Here is a 17,444-nt window from a genome sequence, read left to right on the forward strand (position 1 = left end):
GATGATCTTTCTCACCAAATCTTCTGGAATTACCTCGAAATACTCCATTACCAACCAATTCTGCCTTTACACTCTGCTCAAATAAATTGCAACTCGTATTAAATTATTTTTCATAAATTATATATATTGAAGTAGAATATGATTGACTCTAAATATAGGCATCCTTTTAAATATAGACATTGATTCTTAATTTTGAAATGTAACGCTGTAGATGACGCATGTTTTGAGTATTTTTTTTAAAATTATTCAAGTACAAGTACTAAATATATTGAAAAGACTTTCAATTACTAAATAATAGTTTCCCCTCTCAGCATCAGAATCAAATCATGACAGTGGCCAAAGATTCGATCTTGCTGTGGGACAAGTATTGAGGCATCTCAACAGAAACACATCTCCCTGTGTTAACCCCTGTTTCCAGTGGGGGGTAATACATGTAGAAAACTTTATCGTTGGTGTCCGATTCAATCCCACTCAAGCAAATCCTATCATCCCCAAACACCGCAGCATCAACCCTGTCAAGCGGCTGAGGAAGCCCATCAACTTCCGCCCACAAATTCTGTGTAGAGTCAAATTGTGCCACAGCATCCCAGTAGAAGCAATACAGACGCCCAAATGCGGCCACAATGGGATGCACACAATCTGGAATAAACCAGACGTTGGGCAAAGTGGACCAAACTCCTCTTTCTGGATCGAACCGCTGAAGCTCCTCATCAAACAAGCTGACAACATACAGCATTCCTTTTATAAAAACCGAGGAACACAGCCACTCCTTTTGAACCATGTTGGGAAGAAGCTTCCACTCATCTCTCTCCACGTTGTAAACTGCGGCCTGGCTCGTACTCTTCCAATCACATTGTCTTCCTCCTGCAATATAAATCTCATCTCCCTCAGGAGATGCACAGCACGCAAAGTCAAACATGATCTCTGTGGTGGGCGCATCTGCACCTTTGCTCCACTGGAAAGACACAAAATCAAAGACCAAAACCGGCATGTTTGATATTCTCTTCCTCTTTGAACCCACTCTGCAGCTCTCATATCTTAACCCTAATAAAACCAGTTTATGCTTCACACAAACACACTTGGAGAATGTGTCGAATTCAAATTGGGTAGGGACGGGAGGCAGTCTTCCCCATAACTGGTTAACGGGGTCAAATGTAGTTATGCGAACATTCTCAATCAAACATATCAACTCTTCGGACCTCCCACGACTCCTCCTGTCTTCGTAAAACTCTGAGTTTTCCAGCAGTCTCTTCCAACTCTTACATACTTCCTTCACTCTTCCGTGAGATGCAAAAGGCACTCTCATTAAGATTTCCCTTACCAACTCTTCTGGAATTACACTAAAATACTCCATCATTTGTATACACTGCTGAAACGATTCTTAAATAATCTTGATCTTACCAGTGCTCACGTGAATTCGAAACAAAGAGCATAGCTGTAACGTCTCAAACAAATAGATTTCCCAGCATATGCCATGTTATATATATACCGAGCAATAAGTGCCTTGATACCTCGTGATTTTTTCTATATTTGCTCACTTTTTAAAAAATTGTTCCAAATATAGAATACGTCTGATGTTCTGAATATTTTTAATCGATCTCACTATTTTTAGAAATATCAGTTGCGTTGAAAAATTAAATTAAATTTTCTATTAGATAGTTTTTATATTAAATATTCTTCAATTTTTTTCAAGACAACACCTCTATGAATAAATTCAATTTTCTTCAAGACAACACCTCTATTAATGCATGCACTAATTGAGCTTTATATTTTTCACATTTGTGACAAGTGGATAAACTTTTCAAAAAAAAATCATTTTTCTTACATCTATTAATGAATGGATTAATTTCAATTTTATCTTTTCCACATTTGTGACAAGTGGATAAACTTTAAAAAAGACAATCATTTTTTACTGATGTTTATTTTACTAATTTGTAAAATGTTATTCAAATATAGAGTTTAATCCATTTAACTCTTTTTTTTAAAAATAATTTTTTTAATTTGGAAAATGTTTTTCAAATATAGATATTTTAATCAAATATATAGTTTAATCCATTTAACTCTTTTTAAAAAAAATTATAGAATTTTCTTTATATCTTATATATAATTAGTTTAGAAATATCTTTCATTCTTTACAATGTCATCTGATTTTAATTTAGCATGATACTATAATGTTTATTTATATATTCTTTTATTGTTGTAATTAATATATATCATTGCAGTTATATCATTTAATAATAATAATATACTAACTATACTTTGTAATTTAATTTAGTTTAACACTATAATATCATATTTTTCATTACTATTTATTTATTATATTTATTAAATTAAATACAATATATTTTAACCAAAACCTACTTCAATCAACCATAAAATCATGAAGGCAAGAACTATTGATCTCACTATTTTTAAAATATCAGTTGCATTGAAAAATTATATTATATTTTTTACTACTTTTATTATATTAAGATTGTTTTTATACTAAATATAATAAGGATCAATAAGTTATAAATTATTTTAAAAATAGATATAATAAAATTATATTTAAAGAATATATCAAGAAGTAGATTCTTTAATTTTTAAAAATAATATATTGATAAAAAGATCTAGTGAAATACAATAAAAGAATCAAATTATATACATATATATATATATATATATATATATATATATATATATATATATATATATATATATATATATATATATATATATATATATATATATATATATATATATATATAAAAGCTAATATTAGCTTTTTATCTAAACTTTGTTTGATTAAGTGGAAGAAACTATTATAGGATTAGACAAGTTCAAAACATAATAATATATCTTCCAATTTAATAATATCTTATTAAAATAATTTAAAATTAATTCTTAAATAGAACTTCAAACATCACAAAGTAAATATAATAATAATGGAGAAGATTTCTTCTACTTTGAATTTAGAATTTAAAGATAATTTCCACAAATACAAATGTATACAAACTTAACCTAAAATAACATTAAGTTAAAAAGAGTAGTAAGTGAAATGGGAAATGCAATATGAAAAATTTTCACTCCTGGAAGAGTTCTTCAAAAGGAAATTTCTATGTGCAAAGAAAAACTAAAGAACATGGATAATGTTTTGTCAAAACAGATAAATTTGCCATCAAATATTGTGCAGCTAGTAGAGAGATGAAACTAAAAGAAGTGCATATATTTCTTTTGACGGAATAGTACAAATTTGGGATTCCTCATGACAACCAGATGTAGAATGCTCTAATCAGTGTCATGGAAGATCTATATAAACCAGATGAAGTTGCTAAACTCTATGATGAGATGATAGAATGTGACTTAAAACCCACCATTCACACCTTGAACATGCTTGTGCACCTACATTGCAGGACATGAGGGCTCCTCGTTTCAATTATGATAAATTCTTTGTTGATTTTTCACAAGAAGGTAGGCCTCATATATTTGATAAAATTTGAGAATAGACGAGACAAATAGGGAAGTTGGCTATTGCAGATGTGTTTGTTATGTTTCCACATAAACTGTTAAGAAAAACCAAGAAAGCCAACATAGGTTGTGTCACTTCTAGTCTAATGGTGAGTTTGGGCAACCTAGATTCTAAATCTGGCAAGTGTAGCTATGTGTTAATGCAGTTGTTTTGGTTGGGATATTGTGAGTGGAGGCTTACTCAATGTCTCCAACAAGCTCTAGTTTTTCTTAGCCTTGTCCAACCAAAGGAGATGGGTTACAAGAAAATTATCACTTAGATCAATGGCATAGAACTTTGGTACTAAAAATCTAATACACATATTATTGCAAACTCTTCTCCCTTCTTTCACCTTAGGGGGAGGACTCACAATTCTATGTGGAAATTTCATATCCACATTATCATGTCACATTAGCATATTTTTTTACTAAGATGGAAAAACAATCCAAATAAAAAGTTAGACCAATAGTCATGCAAAAAGGGATGCGGCTATCCTCCCTACAAATTACACCATTGACTAAATTTCAAAAAAATGAAAACACAATGAATTTTTTGAAATTTTCATCATTTGATCTTCATATCAAAAACAACAAAATTTTTGAGAAAATTTGACTATGTTTTTGTGAATCTAAAAAAGAATCATGTTTGACTTTTTTTATTTTTGTGTTTGGTGCATTTTTTCTGGAGATTAGCTAATGCCTGCAAAAAGAATACTCATATTTAAACAGTTGATGTGGTATCACAATCCTAGTTTTTTTTATAACTAAGGGAACATTTCATTCAATTATGGGTATTCATTATTTTACTAAAAGCTTTTAAATCATATAATAATTGGTGCAATGTTTTGAAAATTAAGGATATTAGATCAATAATTTTAGATATTAAATCAATTGGCTATCAAATGAAGAACTTCCATCACTACCATTAGAATAGATACACAATTAAAATACTTTTAGCTCAATTCTATCATATTTTAATTAAACATTTGGTTTGGAATATATGGAGTGTAATGCCTACCCCTAGTTCACTTCTTGAATTGCAGTGTTGGATTCTTGTAGACTTCCAAGAGTAAGCCTAAGTCTAGGGGGAGTGGATGTAATGTCTTCCCCTAGTTGACTTTTATGATTGTATTGTTAGATTAGATTCTTTTAGGGCAGTTTTTTAATTATCTTTTATGATTAGCGGTACTTAGTTACTGAATTTGATTGGATGTTATTTCATACTTAGTTGATATATGTGTTGAGTTACTTAGTTATTACATGTGTTCATCATTATTTTAATGATGATATATGTATGTTTGTTACTTGAATATTAAAATTTCCTCAATTCCTACCTCTTTGATGCTATGGTTACTTTCAAAATATGCCTTGTTTTAAGCATTAAAATAGTCATTTCCTCTCAATTTTTTTGAGAAAATTTCCCCTTCAATATCTTTGGCTCATTCTTAGCTTCATCCAACACTTTGAATTTTCAAAATCAAGCTGCCAAGTCCAAAGTTGTTGCAGGTTAATGAAGGAACCAAAAATAGATATTTTCGATTGCATCATTAATCATTAACCTCTAAAAAATAGTTAAGATCAATTGCTAAAATACATATTTCACCTCAAAATCTTAATCATTAACCTCTCTATCAAAAGGCTAAGATAAGTTTGCAAAAATTAACCTTTTAAGAAGGTTAAGGTTTGGGGGTCAAAACATGTATTCCCAACAAAACCATTGACCATTAACCATTAACCTTTTAAAAAGAGGTTAATATTCAAGTCCAGAATATGTGTTTTTAAGACAATTATTAACCTTTCAAATGATAAAGGTGAAGGAAATGAAAGGTAGAAGCAATGAAAATTGTGTTTGGGTTTCCAAGAGTTGAAGGGCATTCAAACATAGAGTTAATAACTAGCAATTTAAGCATTTAATTTATCTAACATAATAGTCTCAGCACCTGAAATAGAAAATTTGAAGTTTCAAAGAACATGTTATACACTCCCCAGCATGATTGGACATTCCACACAAATAGAGGTGATAAATAATAACATCCCGTAGAAGGATGAAAATTAGGGAGTTCGATGCATTTCTAATTGGATTTATTCTTTTAAAATAAAGAGCAATATTGGTGATCAAATAAAGATTAGATATAGAGTGCTTCTAGATTGAGACCTTGCAAGTTTCCCACATACATGATCACAATGGAAATGTAAAGCTTCATGGATAAAAACACAACAAGTGTTTGATCAAATGCTCTAGAAACATTGACTACCAGAATTGCCTTCATCCACTTCTATGTAGGAGATAGCAGCATTCATAATTAACAAATACGTCTCTAAATTATTTTACGTAATGGCTTAGCTTTTCCATATCCTGCAAATTGAGTTTTATTAGATAGTTCAAGCTGCATGTGACAAAAGTTTTGTGTTTTGAATAAAATATAGTATCATCCAAGCACATGCTTCCTAAGTTTTAGATTGACGTGAAGAAGTAAAGAAGCTAGTAATGGCTTTCACCACCAATGCGACAGCCCATGTGGTCAAGGCCAGAGTATTTAGAATAGAGGTGGATGCAACAAATCATCTGTTTTTCTTTGTATGTGACTACATTTGATTAGAAGTTTTATACATGTCAAAGCACGTGAGCTATTTGGAGAAACATCTATACTCTTGGTTGTGGTTCTCCCTACATCTCCCAATCCACAACACTCAATGCGGATGCATCAAGAATGAACACTGATTCATTTAACAAAAATCTCCTGTAGACACCATATTCCTCGGACTAGATTTGATTGGTTTGATGGAATGAACATTTAGAATGTGATCAAACTATTTGACCAAATGGCAAGCTTCCCTCAACTCATGGTTTTGTGAATTAACTTGATAATTAGATAGGTATCAAGACAGAGTTCTATATATATGTTGCTTCAAATGATGCATTGATCAAATACATAAAATGTTATTAAAAGTATTAGAATCAAATATTGGAGCTAGCTCCGGCACTTTTACGTAGTAGTATATGGGAATTGATGGATGAGTTTTCAAATGGAGTAGATGTTTGAGTGTCTCTAAATAAGTTTTGTGAAGTCTCTAATTTGCAAAGTACATTGAGGAAATTGAAAATATTTAAATTAATCAACAGGAAGATCAACAGCCGAACCATGAAATACAAATATCGAAGGCTAGATTATGCTTCCATTTTAAAAAGTACACTTCCCGACATTAGTGATACAATTTTAGGAATTTTTCCCTTCAAAATTTTTTATCATCTCTTGAGAGCAAGGATAGGACTCCTTTAGCTTAAAAGATATTGGAAAGTGACCTAGCTCGAGCAAGAGGTCACCACATCTTAGTGTAGTCCCTCTGGATCATGTTTCTATTTCCATTTCCTTTTGATTACCTACCAGAGTGCAATATGCCAAAATTAGTTTAAGAACTGTCAAGGAGTACTATATGGAAAATCAAACTTAGTGTTTGAACACTATTGCTAGGTCATGGCTCTTGCAACCAAGGAAAGAGAAATCTCAACTAGCCAAGTCCATCTATAGATCATTGTTAAAGGAAGATGTAGCAAACATGGTAACTCTATTAAATTGAACAATAGGACTTCGGGATTCACATGAGTTTGAAGGTTGGATATTCTTGTTTATTAACATGGTCTATGAAGGGAAGCAACACATTGATTGGGCTGAAATTATTAGTGACTCACTAAATAGGTATCTCATAGAACTCCAAGAAAATGATTATTTTTGTGACTTCGTAAGTTTTCTACACTATTGCAAGCACCAAAAGTTGGCCAGGGCTTCACTCAAAAGGTATATATGATGATATGACTATTATTTACAACGATCTCCCTTAGATATAGTATGACAATAGCCTGCATCATTTTCAAAGGGTGAATGATGTGTTCACAATGTTGACTATAAGATAAATTCAAGGAAACATGGGACTAAAAATTTCAGCGGAAGTAGCAATGGAAGTATAAAACTATGGAAATGTTTTTGTATAGTTTTTGAAGTTCACTTATATCAAATTAGTTTCCTATGATAAGTATCCCCTAATGCTACCTAGGTTTGTTGATGATAAATTGCTCTTGATTGAAATGTGCAAGCAGATTAGTCAAATCAATAAACTTAGCAAGAATAGAAGAATAGATGAAATACCTTTCCCTATCGACATTAGATATTATAGCTATGAGACTGCATCAAATACAAAGAACATAGAGATATTCATTACCGCAATTAATTTGTATCCAAGTATACTATGCATTTCCCTTATGATAGTAAAGGCTATGCAGTTAATGAGTTACAGCTAAACCCTAGCCTCGGTCACTTTCTCACTCTAGAGGACTTTTGGGAGGATTGCAAAAATGATTTTGAAGTTAGGAAGAGAGATTGGATGTGGCTTACTGTAAGGCAAATGATAGACTTCAAGGTGGATATTGGTGTGATATGTATAAATGATTTTGAAGTTTCCTTGGTTGATCCCTTCTACTATGAGAAAATTGAATTACTAGATCTTCCTCCTATTGATTGGTCAGTTTAGGAGTTAAAAAGCCTAAAAGAAAGAACTGCCTATGTCCTGAAAAGAACAAGAGATTGGGTCAGTAAAATTAGAGCAGAAAAAGTGACTAGTGAATTTCAAAGTAAAGAGAGAATAGATGATCAAGGAGAATCATCTTGAATGTCATTAGAGGCAACTTCTAGTGAGAAATTACAACAATTGGATAGGAGTGCTCTAGATCAAGATGAAGATCTAAAGCAGGCAGCTAAGTTTACAATCAAAAGAAGAAGGAAAAAAATGAAAGGTAAATCTACTAGAGTGAATCAGAAAGGAAATGAACCTAATGAGAAGGATGAAAGAACTCCTCAAACTATTGAACAACACATCCTGGTTACATCCTTTCATGAAATAGTAATTCCTCATTCAAGACTCACTCCTCCTGAGATATCATTAATAGACATCACATAGTTGGATAATCAATTATCTAATTCAGAAAATGTAATGATGATTTCTGAAAATATAATAGGTAACGTGCAAGTTTCACTTCTAAATACTACACATTCATGGTTCCAAACCAATCTCCAAAAGAAGAAGAAAGTTATTCAGATGATCCCACCTCCATTTGATGTAATCTCTAGTTTCCTTCAAAAGCCTCCTAAAGTGAAAAAGACTAAAGTGATGTCCAAGTTGGCCATTGATAAAATTTTAGGAAATGTATGCATAGAAATAGCGAAGCCCATAATTGAAAAGAATGCTGATGAAGTATCCGAGTCAAATTTCATTTTGGATAAGGTTGATCTTGGCCCATCTACTACAAAAAGATACTTTCAGAATATTGAAGTGACTATTGCCCAAATGTTACAAAGAGTGAGGAAAGATAAGAGATCTAAGGATCAACTCAAAGACCAAGTTTAAATTCTAGCATCTTACATCAATTCAATTAGTGATTCTTCTAATACAAAGGTAGTAGTTACTTCACCAGCTTTAGTGGGCCCTGATGGTATTCTTGATCATGTTGTTGTTGAAAAAGTAAACAAATACAAGTCACATAGTATGATGATTGAAGATTGGATAAACAAAATGATAGAAGATGCTTCAAGCTCATAACTAGAGTAAAAGAAATATATGGAAAAGCCATCAAACAAGTACACAAAATTTCTAAAGAGCTAGAAAGAAGCAAAGAGTAGAAAGTCACTTGGCAAAAGGTAGTTGATGAATTACAAGAAATGGCCAAGTTAGATACAAACACCTTGGTTCTCAAGAAAATTATTGTTGATCTAAGTGAGAATTTGATATGTATATGGAGTAAAACTATTAATTGGAAGGAGATAAATATCAGCAAAGGGATCATTGAGTTTGAAAAGTTAATAGCTTCATGGGAATAGTTGAAAACAAAAGTTGCAAATGAACTAGTTTCTACTATAACAGGTGGGGTGGCAGTACATGATCTTCAACATATTGATTGCCAATTTCTTCTTGATTCTTTTAGTATCCAAATTCATTTAGAAATAGAGACTCGAGTATCAAATGCCAAAACTATGATGAAGCTTAGTCTGGTCATAGTCACTCTAGAAGATTGCAACATTTTCGCCTATCAACAAGAGTTAGAAGAGATCCAGGAGAAATACTTTACAACCAAACTCAAGATGGAGAACATGTTCATTCCCAATTATGATTCAATTATAATCATCATCAATGCTTATAGGACTTTCTAGGATAAGTCAATCATGTCCAGATAGAGAGAGTTCATAGCTAGAAGACTAGTGATTGGCTATGTATACATTCTTAGTAATTCTAGCTAAAGTTTTGTTTTTGGAAGTTTTCTTTGTATAGGTTAATTTTAATGAGGTTAATTAACTTGTCCAAAATTATGTATTTCTGAGTTAGTTATTAACCACAAAGAGGTAGTTCTTAACCTTTGTGTCTAGATAAGGAGTCTTTTTGGCTTTGTAAGGGACTTTTTGGGGGACTTTAGAATAAGGGAACATTATGCTAAAATTTTGATCAAGAGATAAATTTTGGAAAGTATAGAGAAATTTTTCTATGTACAACTTTTCCCTTTGAAATCAAAAATTTCTCTATTTATGTTCTTGGTGCAAGAAAATAAAATGAGACATGCATTTTATTTCTTGTTTTAAAATATAGATTGTTGTAGCATAAGCTATTGATTCTTTTTGTAGTGAATGTTTTCATAGTATTGTGTGAATGCTTACAAATCATGAATCAGCAAGGTAATAATGATTATTTTCAAGTGTAATTCTTGATTGCCTTTATTATCATTTTATGTTGACTCAAGAAAGTTGTGAAGTTATGTGTTGCATTTGTCATGAATGGCTTTCTATTGATCTTTAAAATTTTAGATTCTTTATTTGAAAATCTTTAAAATTACATCATACGAGGGAGCTACCCCTCTAAACATAGAGGAAGGCCAGATATCAAGGGTATATCCAACTATTGGTGACATCAATTTACCACAAACTCCATTGGGCTAAATCACGTATTTTCTAAGTGACAAATCTATTTACCAACAGATTTTTGGCGACTCTACTGGGGATATTGAATGAGAAAAGGTTGATAGACACCTATGATGAAGCATAATGGTGGTACCGCATGAGAACATTTTTCCTATTCTCCAACCAAACCTTGGCTTCTAGGACACCGAGGAGGATATTATTTTAGACTTGAACAATCTGCCCCGGAGGTGTAGACAAAGTGCTTAGCAATATTATCAAGTAAATCAAGTTCTTGAAGAAGAAGAAGAAGAAGAATTTGGGGAAATCTTGTGAAGAGCTCCTATTGGTCAGAGCATTATAGTCATTGAAAGAATAGTAGTTATCCTAAGAAGAAATAGACAAAATCTTTGTCACATCCAGGGGCAAGTAAATAATAACCAATAAACTAGCTAACAAACCATATACCTGAGTGGATAGACAAAAAGGTCTATAGATGAAGATTTTGAAGCCCTTTGGAAGTTAGATCTCAAGCCGATTATTCCTAAGAAGAGGAAAAAGGTTAAGTCTCTCAGTAGGCCGTCTTCACCACCCAAGGCTATTGTTTTTCTTGTGGCCTTTCAAGCTCTAATCCTACCAAGTACCCTTGTACCTCTAGCCATAAACTTGTGGCCTTTAAACATCATTCTCCCAACTATGGCACAACAAGCACCACAACCGCTAGTCCCATGGAGAGCCCCTATTGATCCCTTAGGTTTAGGGAATAAATTACTTGACATGCCCATTGGCTCTTGAAAAATTCTTCCTTATTTTTTTGGTGATGGAAAAGTCACCACAGATCAACACATTAGTGTATTTTTTATAGCAAGTAGGGTTCTTGCAATTCAACATGAAAATGTTTATTTTTTTTCTTTGTTAAGATACTCATAGAAGCTGCAGCTGAATGTTTTGGTTATTTGCTAGTTGAATTAGTGACTTCATGGGAAACCTTGATTCAAGCTTTCAAGAGATCTAAAACTGTTGAAGATGAACATTTGCTTCTCTCCCAATTAACTCAAATGAAGAAGGAAATTCATGAACCAATGCAAGAATTCATTGCTCATTTTGATCAGACAGTAAATCAAATTCCTATCAACAAAAGACCCATTGAAGAAAATCAAATGACTTTCTTCATCAATGCTCAACCTTCTGATGTAAGTTTTCAAATACAAAGGGCAAGAGCTCCTAATCTAGTAGTCGCGTAAACTTTGGCTATCGACGTGGAGGATGACTTGCTTAATTTAGGAAAATGGATTCATGATCTACAAAATAGAAAGGGTCAGCAAGCTCTTGTCACTATCACTGACCCTTTATATCAAAAATTTGCTAATGATGTGTTTCAAATCAAGAAGTGAATACCCCACAATCCTCCACTTTTGTATCAAGATATTCCAAGGAGGAATTATATGCCATATCAAAAAAATAAACAATCTAAATGGCTACCTCAACCAACACCAAGATTAGCTATCGAGCATCCCGCATCATCTAGTAATCAAGCTGCTATGTGTGATTTTCACCTAATGACAGATCATGATGGTGCAAGTTGTCCTGAGATGGCCAGATTCATGCTAATACATTTAATAGTAGAGAACATAAAAGAATATGTAGCCCCTGAAGATGTAGCATAACCTACTATTGGGACCTCTTCCATTAACTTTCTAGAATATGAATCTGATGATGAGAAAGTTAAAGATATTAACAATCATTCTTGCAATGTGGCTACACCAAATTGGAGAAGAACATTAGAAGAGAAGTGGGGAAAAGAAGCAAAGGATAAAGCCTCTGATAAGACTGCTAAGAAAATTCTATCTCGGAAGCATACTCTAGAAGAGCCTTCGCAAGAAAAGGAAGCAGATAAAGTCAAATCTTCTCGCATTTTTGAAGACTCTTTTGATTTTATTGATCATTGTAAGAAGACCAAAGTACAAATTTCTTAGTTAGACTACCCAAAATCCAACCCGCATCAGTTAGAATGGTTGATTCAATGCATTGGTAAAAGAAAAGGTTCGCCTAAGATTACTATCAACCATGAGCCAAGAATTTCTATAGAAGAGGAAAATAATCTAAAAGGGCTCATGACTGAGAAAGAATCATTTGTTTTAGCTTCTTTGTCAGATAAAATTGATCCATTCTATGTTTCCCTCTATATAGACAGATGTAATTTAAGTAATTGTATCACTGATTCTAGTGCATCTGATAATGTTATGCCTTCAAATGTGGCCCATGGTCTAGGACTCTCTCTAAACAAACCATCAAAAAAGGTGTCTTCTATGGAGGTGAAACAAGTCCCATTGGTTGGCCAGTCAAAAGATGCTCAAGTAGCCCTTGCAACACATCACAAAAAGAAGTCAAAATTGAATATTCCTAGCTAGTTATGGGATGCTATTAAGTAGAAGATTTTGCAAAGATCTCAGTGGTGAAATCAAGATGGACATGTCTCATGCCCTTATCTGATTGGAAATAAAAGGGTTAAACTCAATCTTGAACCTAAAGCTAAATATATAGTCTTGAAATTATATGATCCAAGGGCCAAAATATTGTATGTTGATACCGAACATGGAATATGTATGATGACATCTATTGAAGAGGATGTTATTAAGCCCCTTATGCCCAACATAACCAATGAATTATGGTCCATTAAATTTGATGAAAGTTCTTCTTCATCTAGTTCAGGTGTCGGCATAGTTTTGATATCACCAAAAGGAGAAAAGTTCTCGAAAGCTTATAAATTGGTTTTTGAAACCACTAATAATATCGCAAAATATGAAGCTCTTCTACTCAGCCTTGAGTATGCAAGAGAAAAAGGGACCAAACAAATCAAGGTATTGGGAGATGTAGAATTAGTTGTTCACTAGGTGTGGAAGTAATATCAACCAAAGGATGCAAGACTGAGGGCATATAGAAATAGAGTGTGGGATGAGATTGAGCATTTTGATTCTTTTTCTTTCTCTACTATCCCTCATGAACAAAATTGTAAAGTTGATTGTCTCACAGTCTTTGCCTCTCTCCTTATTCCTCATCTTGAGTTCAACAAAGATATCTACACAATAAAGATGATTCATAGACCTAGTGTGTTGAATAATGATCGACACTGCAAAGTCTTTGATGATGATGGGAAATTATTACATTTCTTGAGGGACGTCCTCCATTTTTAGATTTTAATTTTGAAGGATCATGAGGAGATAATCATGAGATCATTCAACTGCAAGGTTATGTTATTCCAAGAGGGTTAGTCACCATTGAAAGTCTTTTTGATAAGGAAGATAAAAGGAAAGAGAAAGTTGAAGATACTAAATCTTCTAATTCTTTGGGTTATAAGAAGGTAAACATTGGTTCTAAAGAAATTCCAAAGATGGTCCTTATAGGAAAAGATTTGTCGTCAGAAGAGAAAGGAGAGTTCACAAATCTATTGAAATCCTACCAAGATGTTTTTGCTTGGGGTTATGAAGGTTTGAAGGAATTCATGAATGGAAAATTTAAACATCAGATTCCTTTGAAACCTAGTTCAACTCCCTTTCGGAAAAAACAAAGGAAATTCAATCCAAAGGTCGTTGATGCTATATTTAATCAAGTTGATAAAATGCTTAAAGCAAATATTATCTACCCTATTCACCATTCAACATGGGTAGCCAATATCGTCCTAGTTAGGAAGAATAATGGTGAGATAAGAATATGTGTCGACTTTTGGAATTTGAATTATGTGTCACTTAAGGATAATTATGGGCTCCTTTTCATGGATCATATTTTGTAGATGGTATATGGTTCTGAGCTCATGTCAATGTTAGATGGTTTCTCTGGTTATAATTAGATTAGTGTTGCACCTAAAGATCATAAACCAACTTTTACCACTCCATGGGGTACATTTTCCTACAATTGTATGCCTTTTGGTTTGATAAATGTTGGAGCCACCTTTCAATGGGAAATGGATTATTCATTTGCAAATCTCAAGAATAAGATCATTGTCATGTACCTTGATGATCTTACAATGTTTTTGAAACATAGAAGAGACCATGTGCATCATTTGGAATCTATCTTGCATCGAAGTTGAACCCTTGACATCTTGCTAAATCCTAACAAGTCTATATTTGGAGTGATAGAAGAAAAATTACTTGGACACATTATTTCCAAAGAGGGTATTCAGATAGACCCTAAGAGAGTGAAAGTTATCCAACAGTTATCACTTCCCATGAGTAAACTAGGGGTTAGGTCTTTCTTTGGGTAGATAAATTTCATAAGGAGGTTTGTACTAGACTTCTCTGAAATTACGAAGTTGATTATGGATATGATGAAAGGGAATACAAATTTTAAATGGACAAAAGAAGGTAGGGCTTCTTTTGAACAAATCAAGGCTATGATTGCTAATGCCCCTACCCTTACTTATCCATTTTTTTCTAAAAATTTTCATTTGTATTGCTATGCATCTAAGAACACCTTATTTGCTATACTCACTTAATCTGACAAAATCAATGCTGAGGCCCTAGTAGCATCCATGAGTGTCCCTCTTAAGAAACATGAATTAAAGTAGTTAGAATACATATGCTCTAGTCAAAGTAGTGAAAAAATTTAGGTTTTACATCCTGAACTCTCACTCCAAGGTGTTTGTTCCCAATTCGGTACTGAAGACTCTTCTAACACAACAGGAGATTAGTGTGAACAAAAGAGATTCTTGGATAGCTAAAGTACAAGAATATGATCTCGATATCAAACCTACAAAGCTTGTCAAAGGAAAAGGTTTGTGTAGAGCTATTGCAGAAGGATCTCCCAGGAATGAGGAAGAGACAGAAGAAGAAATTCCATTAGTTCTATTCATTAGTAATGTCAATAATTGGTTTTCCAATATCACCTATTTTCTAGCATATGGAGAATGCCTAGCTCATCTATCACCCAAAGAGAATAGGACCCTAAAATTGAAATCTGTGAAGCACATTATCACGGGTGACACTTTGTACAAGAAGGGAATAGATGGTATGTTCTTGAGATGTGTAGATTCTAAACAAAGGAAGGAGGTTCCTCAATTGTTTCATAATGAAACATGTGGAGGTCATTACTCAACATTGATCATAGCCTATAAAATTTTGAGAAACTATTTTTACTAGCCTGGGATGTTCAAAGATGTAGAAGAATGTGTCCAGAAGTGTGAACCATGTCAATATTTCAAAGGAAAAGTCCAATTAGCAGCACTACCCTTGAAACCAACAGTGATCAAAGAACCCTTTCGACAATGGGGTTTGGACTTAATTGGTCCTATCCATCCTTCATCGACTATCAAACATACTCACATTTTAATGGCAACTAATTATTTTACCAAGTGGGTAGAGGCCATTCCAGTCAAGCAAACAACTTCAGAAGTGGTGTGCAGTTTTATCAAGCAAAATATTTTGGTTAGGTTTGGGGTTCCTAACAAGATTGTTACTGATAATGTTACAAACGTTTCCTCCCAATAGATATCAACCTTCTACTATCAATATGGAATCATTCTCTCTCACTCCTTGGATTCTAGTTTGAGAGCTTGCAAGGTTCCCACATGCATGATCACAGTGAAAATGCAAAGCTTCATGGACAAAAACATGAGTGTTTGATCGAATTCTCTAGAAACATTGATTGCCAAAATTGCCTTCATCCACTTCTATGCATGAGATAGCAGCATTGATAATTAACAAATGCAAAGCCTCTAAATTGTTTTACATAATGTCTTAGCTTTGCCATTTCCTACAAATTGGATTTAGCCAGATAGTTCAAGTTGTATGTGACAAAAGTTTTGAGTTTTGAATGAAATATATGATCATCCAAGCACATGTTTTTTGAGTCTTCGATTGACATGAAGAGGTGAAGAAGCTAGTAACAACTTTCAACACCAATGTGATAGCCCATGTGGTCAAGGCCATAGTATTCAGAACAAAGATGGATGCAACAAATTATTTGTGTCTCTCTATATGTAACCACACATGATTAGAAGGTGTATACATGTCAAAGCATGTGAGGTATTTGGAGAAACATCGATACTCTCAGTTGTAGTGTTCCCTACATCTCCCAATCCACAACACTCAATGCAAATGTATCAAGAATGAACATTGATTCATTTAACAAAAAGCTCCTATAGACATCATATCCCTTGGACTAGATTTGATTGGTTTGATGGAATGAGCAGTTAGAATGTGATCAAACTATTCGAGAAAATGACACATTTCCCTCAACTTGTGGTTTTGTGAATTAACTTGGCAATTAGATAAGTATCAAGATAGAGTTCTATATATATGTTGTTTCGAATGATGCATTGATCAAATACATGTAGAGTTATTAAAAGTACTAGAATAGAATATTGGAGCTAGCTCGGGCACTTTTACATAGTAGTATATGGGAATTGATGGATGAGTTTTCAAATGGAGTAGATGTTTGAGCATCTCCGAATAAGTTTTTTGAAGTCTCTAATTTGTGAAGTATATTGAGGAAATTGAAAACATGTAAAGTAATCAACAGGAAGATTAGCAGGCAAACCATGAAATACAAATATCAAAGGCCAGATTAGCTCCCATTTTAAAAAGTACACTTCCTAACATTGGTGATACCATTTTAGGAAGTGTTTTCCTTCAATATTTTTGGTCATCTCTTGAGAGTGAGGATAGGACCCCTTTAGCTAGAAAGATATTGGAAAGTGGCCTAATTCAAGTAGGACAAAACCCCATCTTAGTAAAGTTCCCTAATCTAGTGTTGGAATGAATGAAGGCCTATCATCCAAATACCAGGGAAGACATTTCATCAAATAATAAAGTGATTGTCCATTTGGAGTGCAATATGCCAACATTAATTGAAGAACTTCCAAGAAGTACTAAATGGTGAAGCAAAATTCGTGTTTCAACATTGTTGCTATGTCATGGCTCTTGCAACCAAGGAAAGGGAAATCTGAACTAGCCAAGTCCATCCATAGATCATTGTTAAAGGAAGATGTAGTGAACATGGTAACTCTATTAAGTAGAATAATAGGAC

The 17,444-nt window shown here is 33.2% G+C and overlaps 1 protein-coding gene across 1 annotated transcript; it reads right to left on the minus strand.

Annotated features, from left to right (window-relative positions):
* Window positions 1–319: 319 nt before the first annotated feature.
* LOC149576286 (F-box/kelch-repeat protein At1g80440-like) lies at window positions 320–1,357 on the minus strand. The gene has a single exon (XM_089814714.1). It carries the CDS (start codon window positions 1,355–1,357, stop codon window positions 320–322), a length of 1,038 nt encoding a protein of 345 aa, XP_089670840.1.
* Between the last annotated feature and the right edge of the window lie 16,087 nt (window positions 1,358–17,444).

This window comes from Cupressus sempervirens, chromosome 1, assembly GCF_028749045.1.
Source record: "Cupressus sempervirens isolate cs-2001-9-10 chromosome 1, ASM2874904v1, whole genome shotgun sequence".
In the NCBI taxonomy this organism is placed as follows: domain Eukaryota; kingdom Viridiplantae; phylum Streptophyta; class Pinopsida; order Cupressales; family Cupressaceae; genus Cupressus; species Cupressus sempervirens.

Bases quoted from the DNA above. Each gene is read 5' to 3' on its own strand.
- LOC149576286 (XM_089814714.1), bottom strand. From the start codon at position 1,357: ATGATGGAGTATTTTAGTGTAATTCCAGAAGAGTTGGTAAGGGAAATC.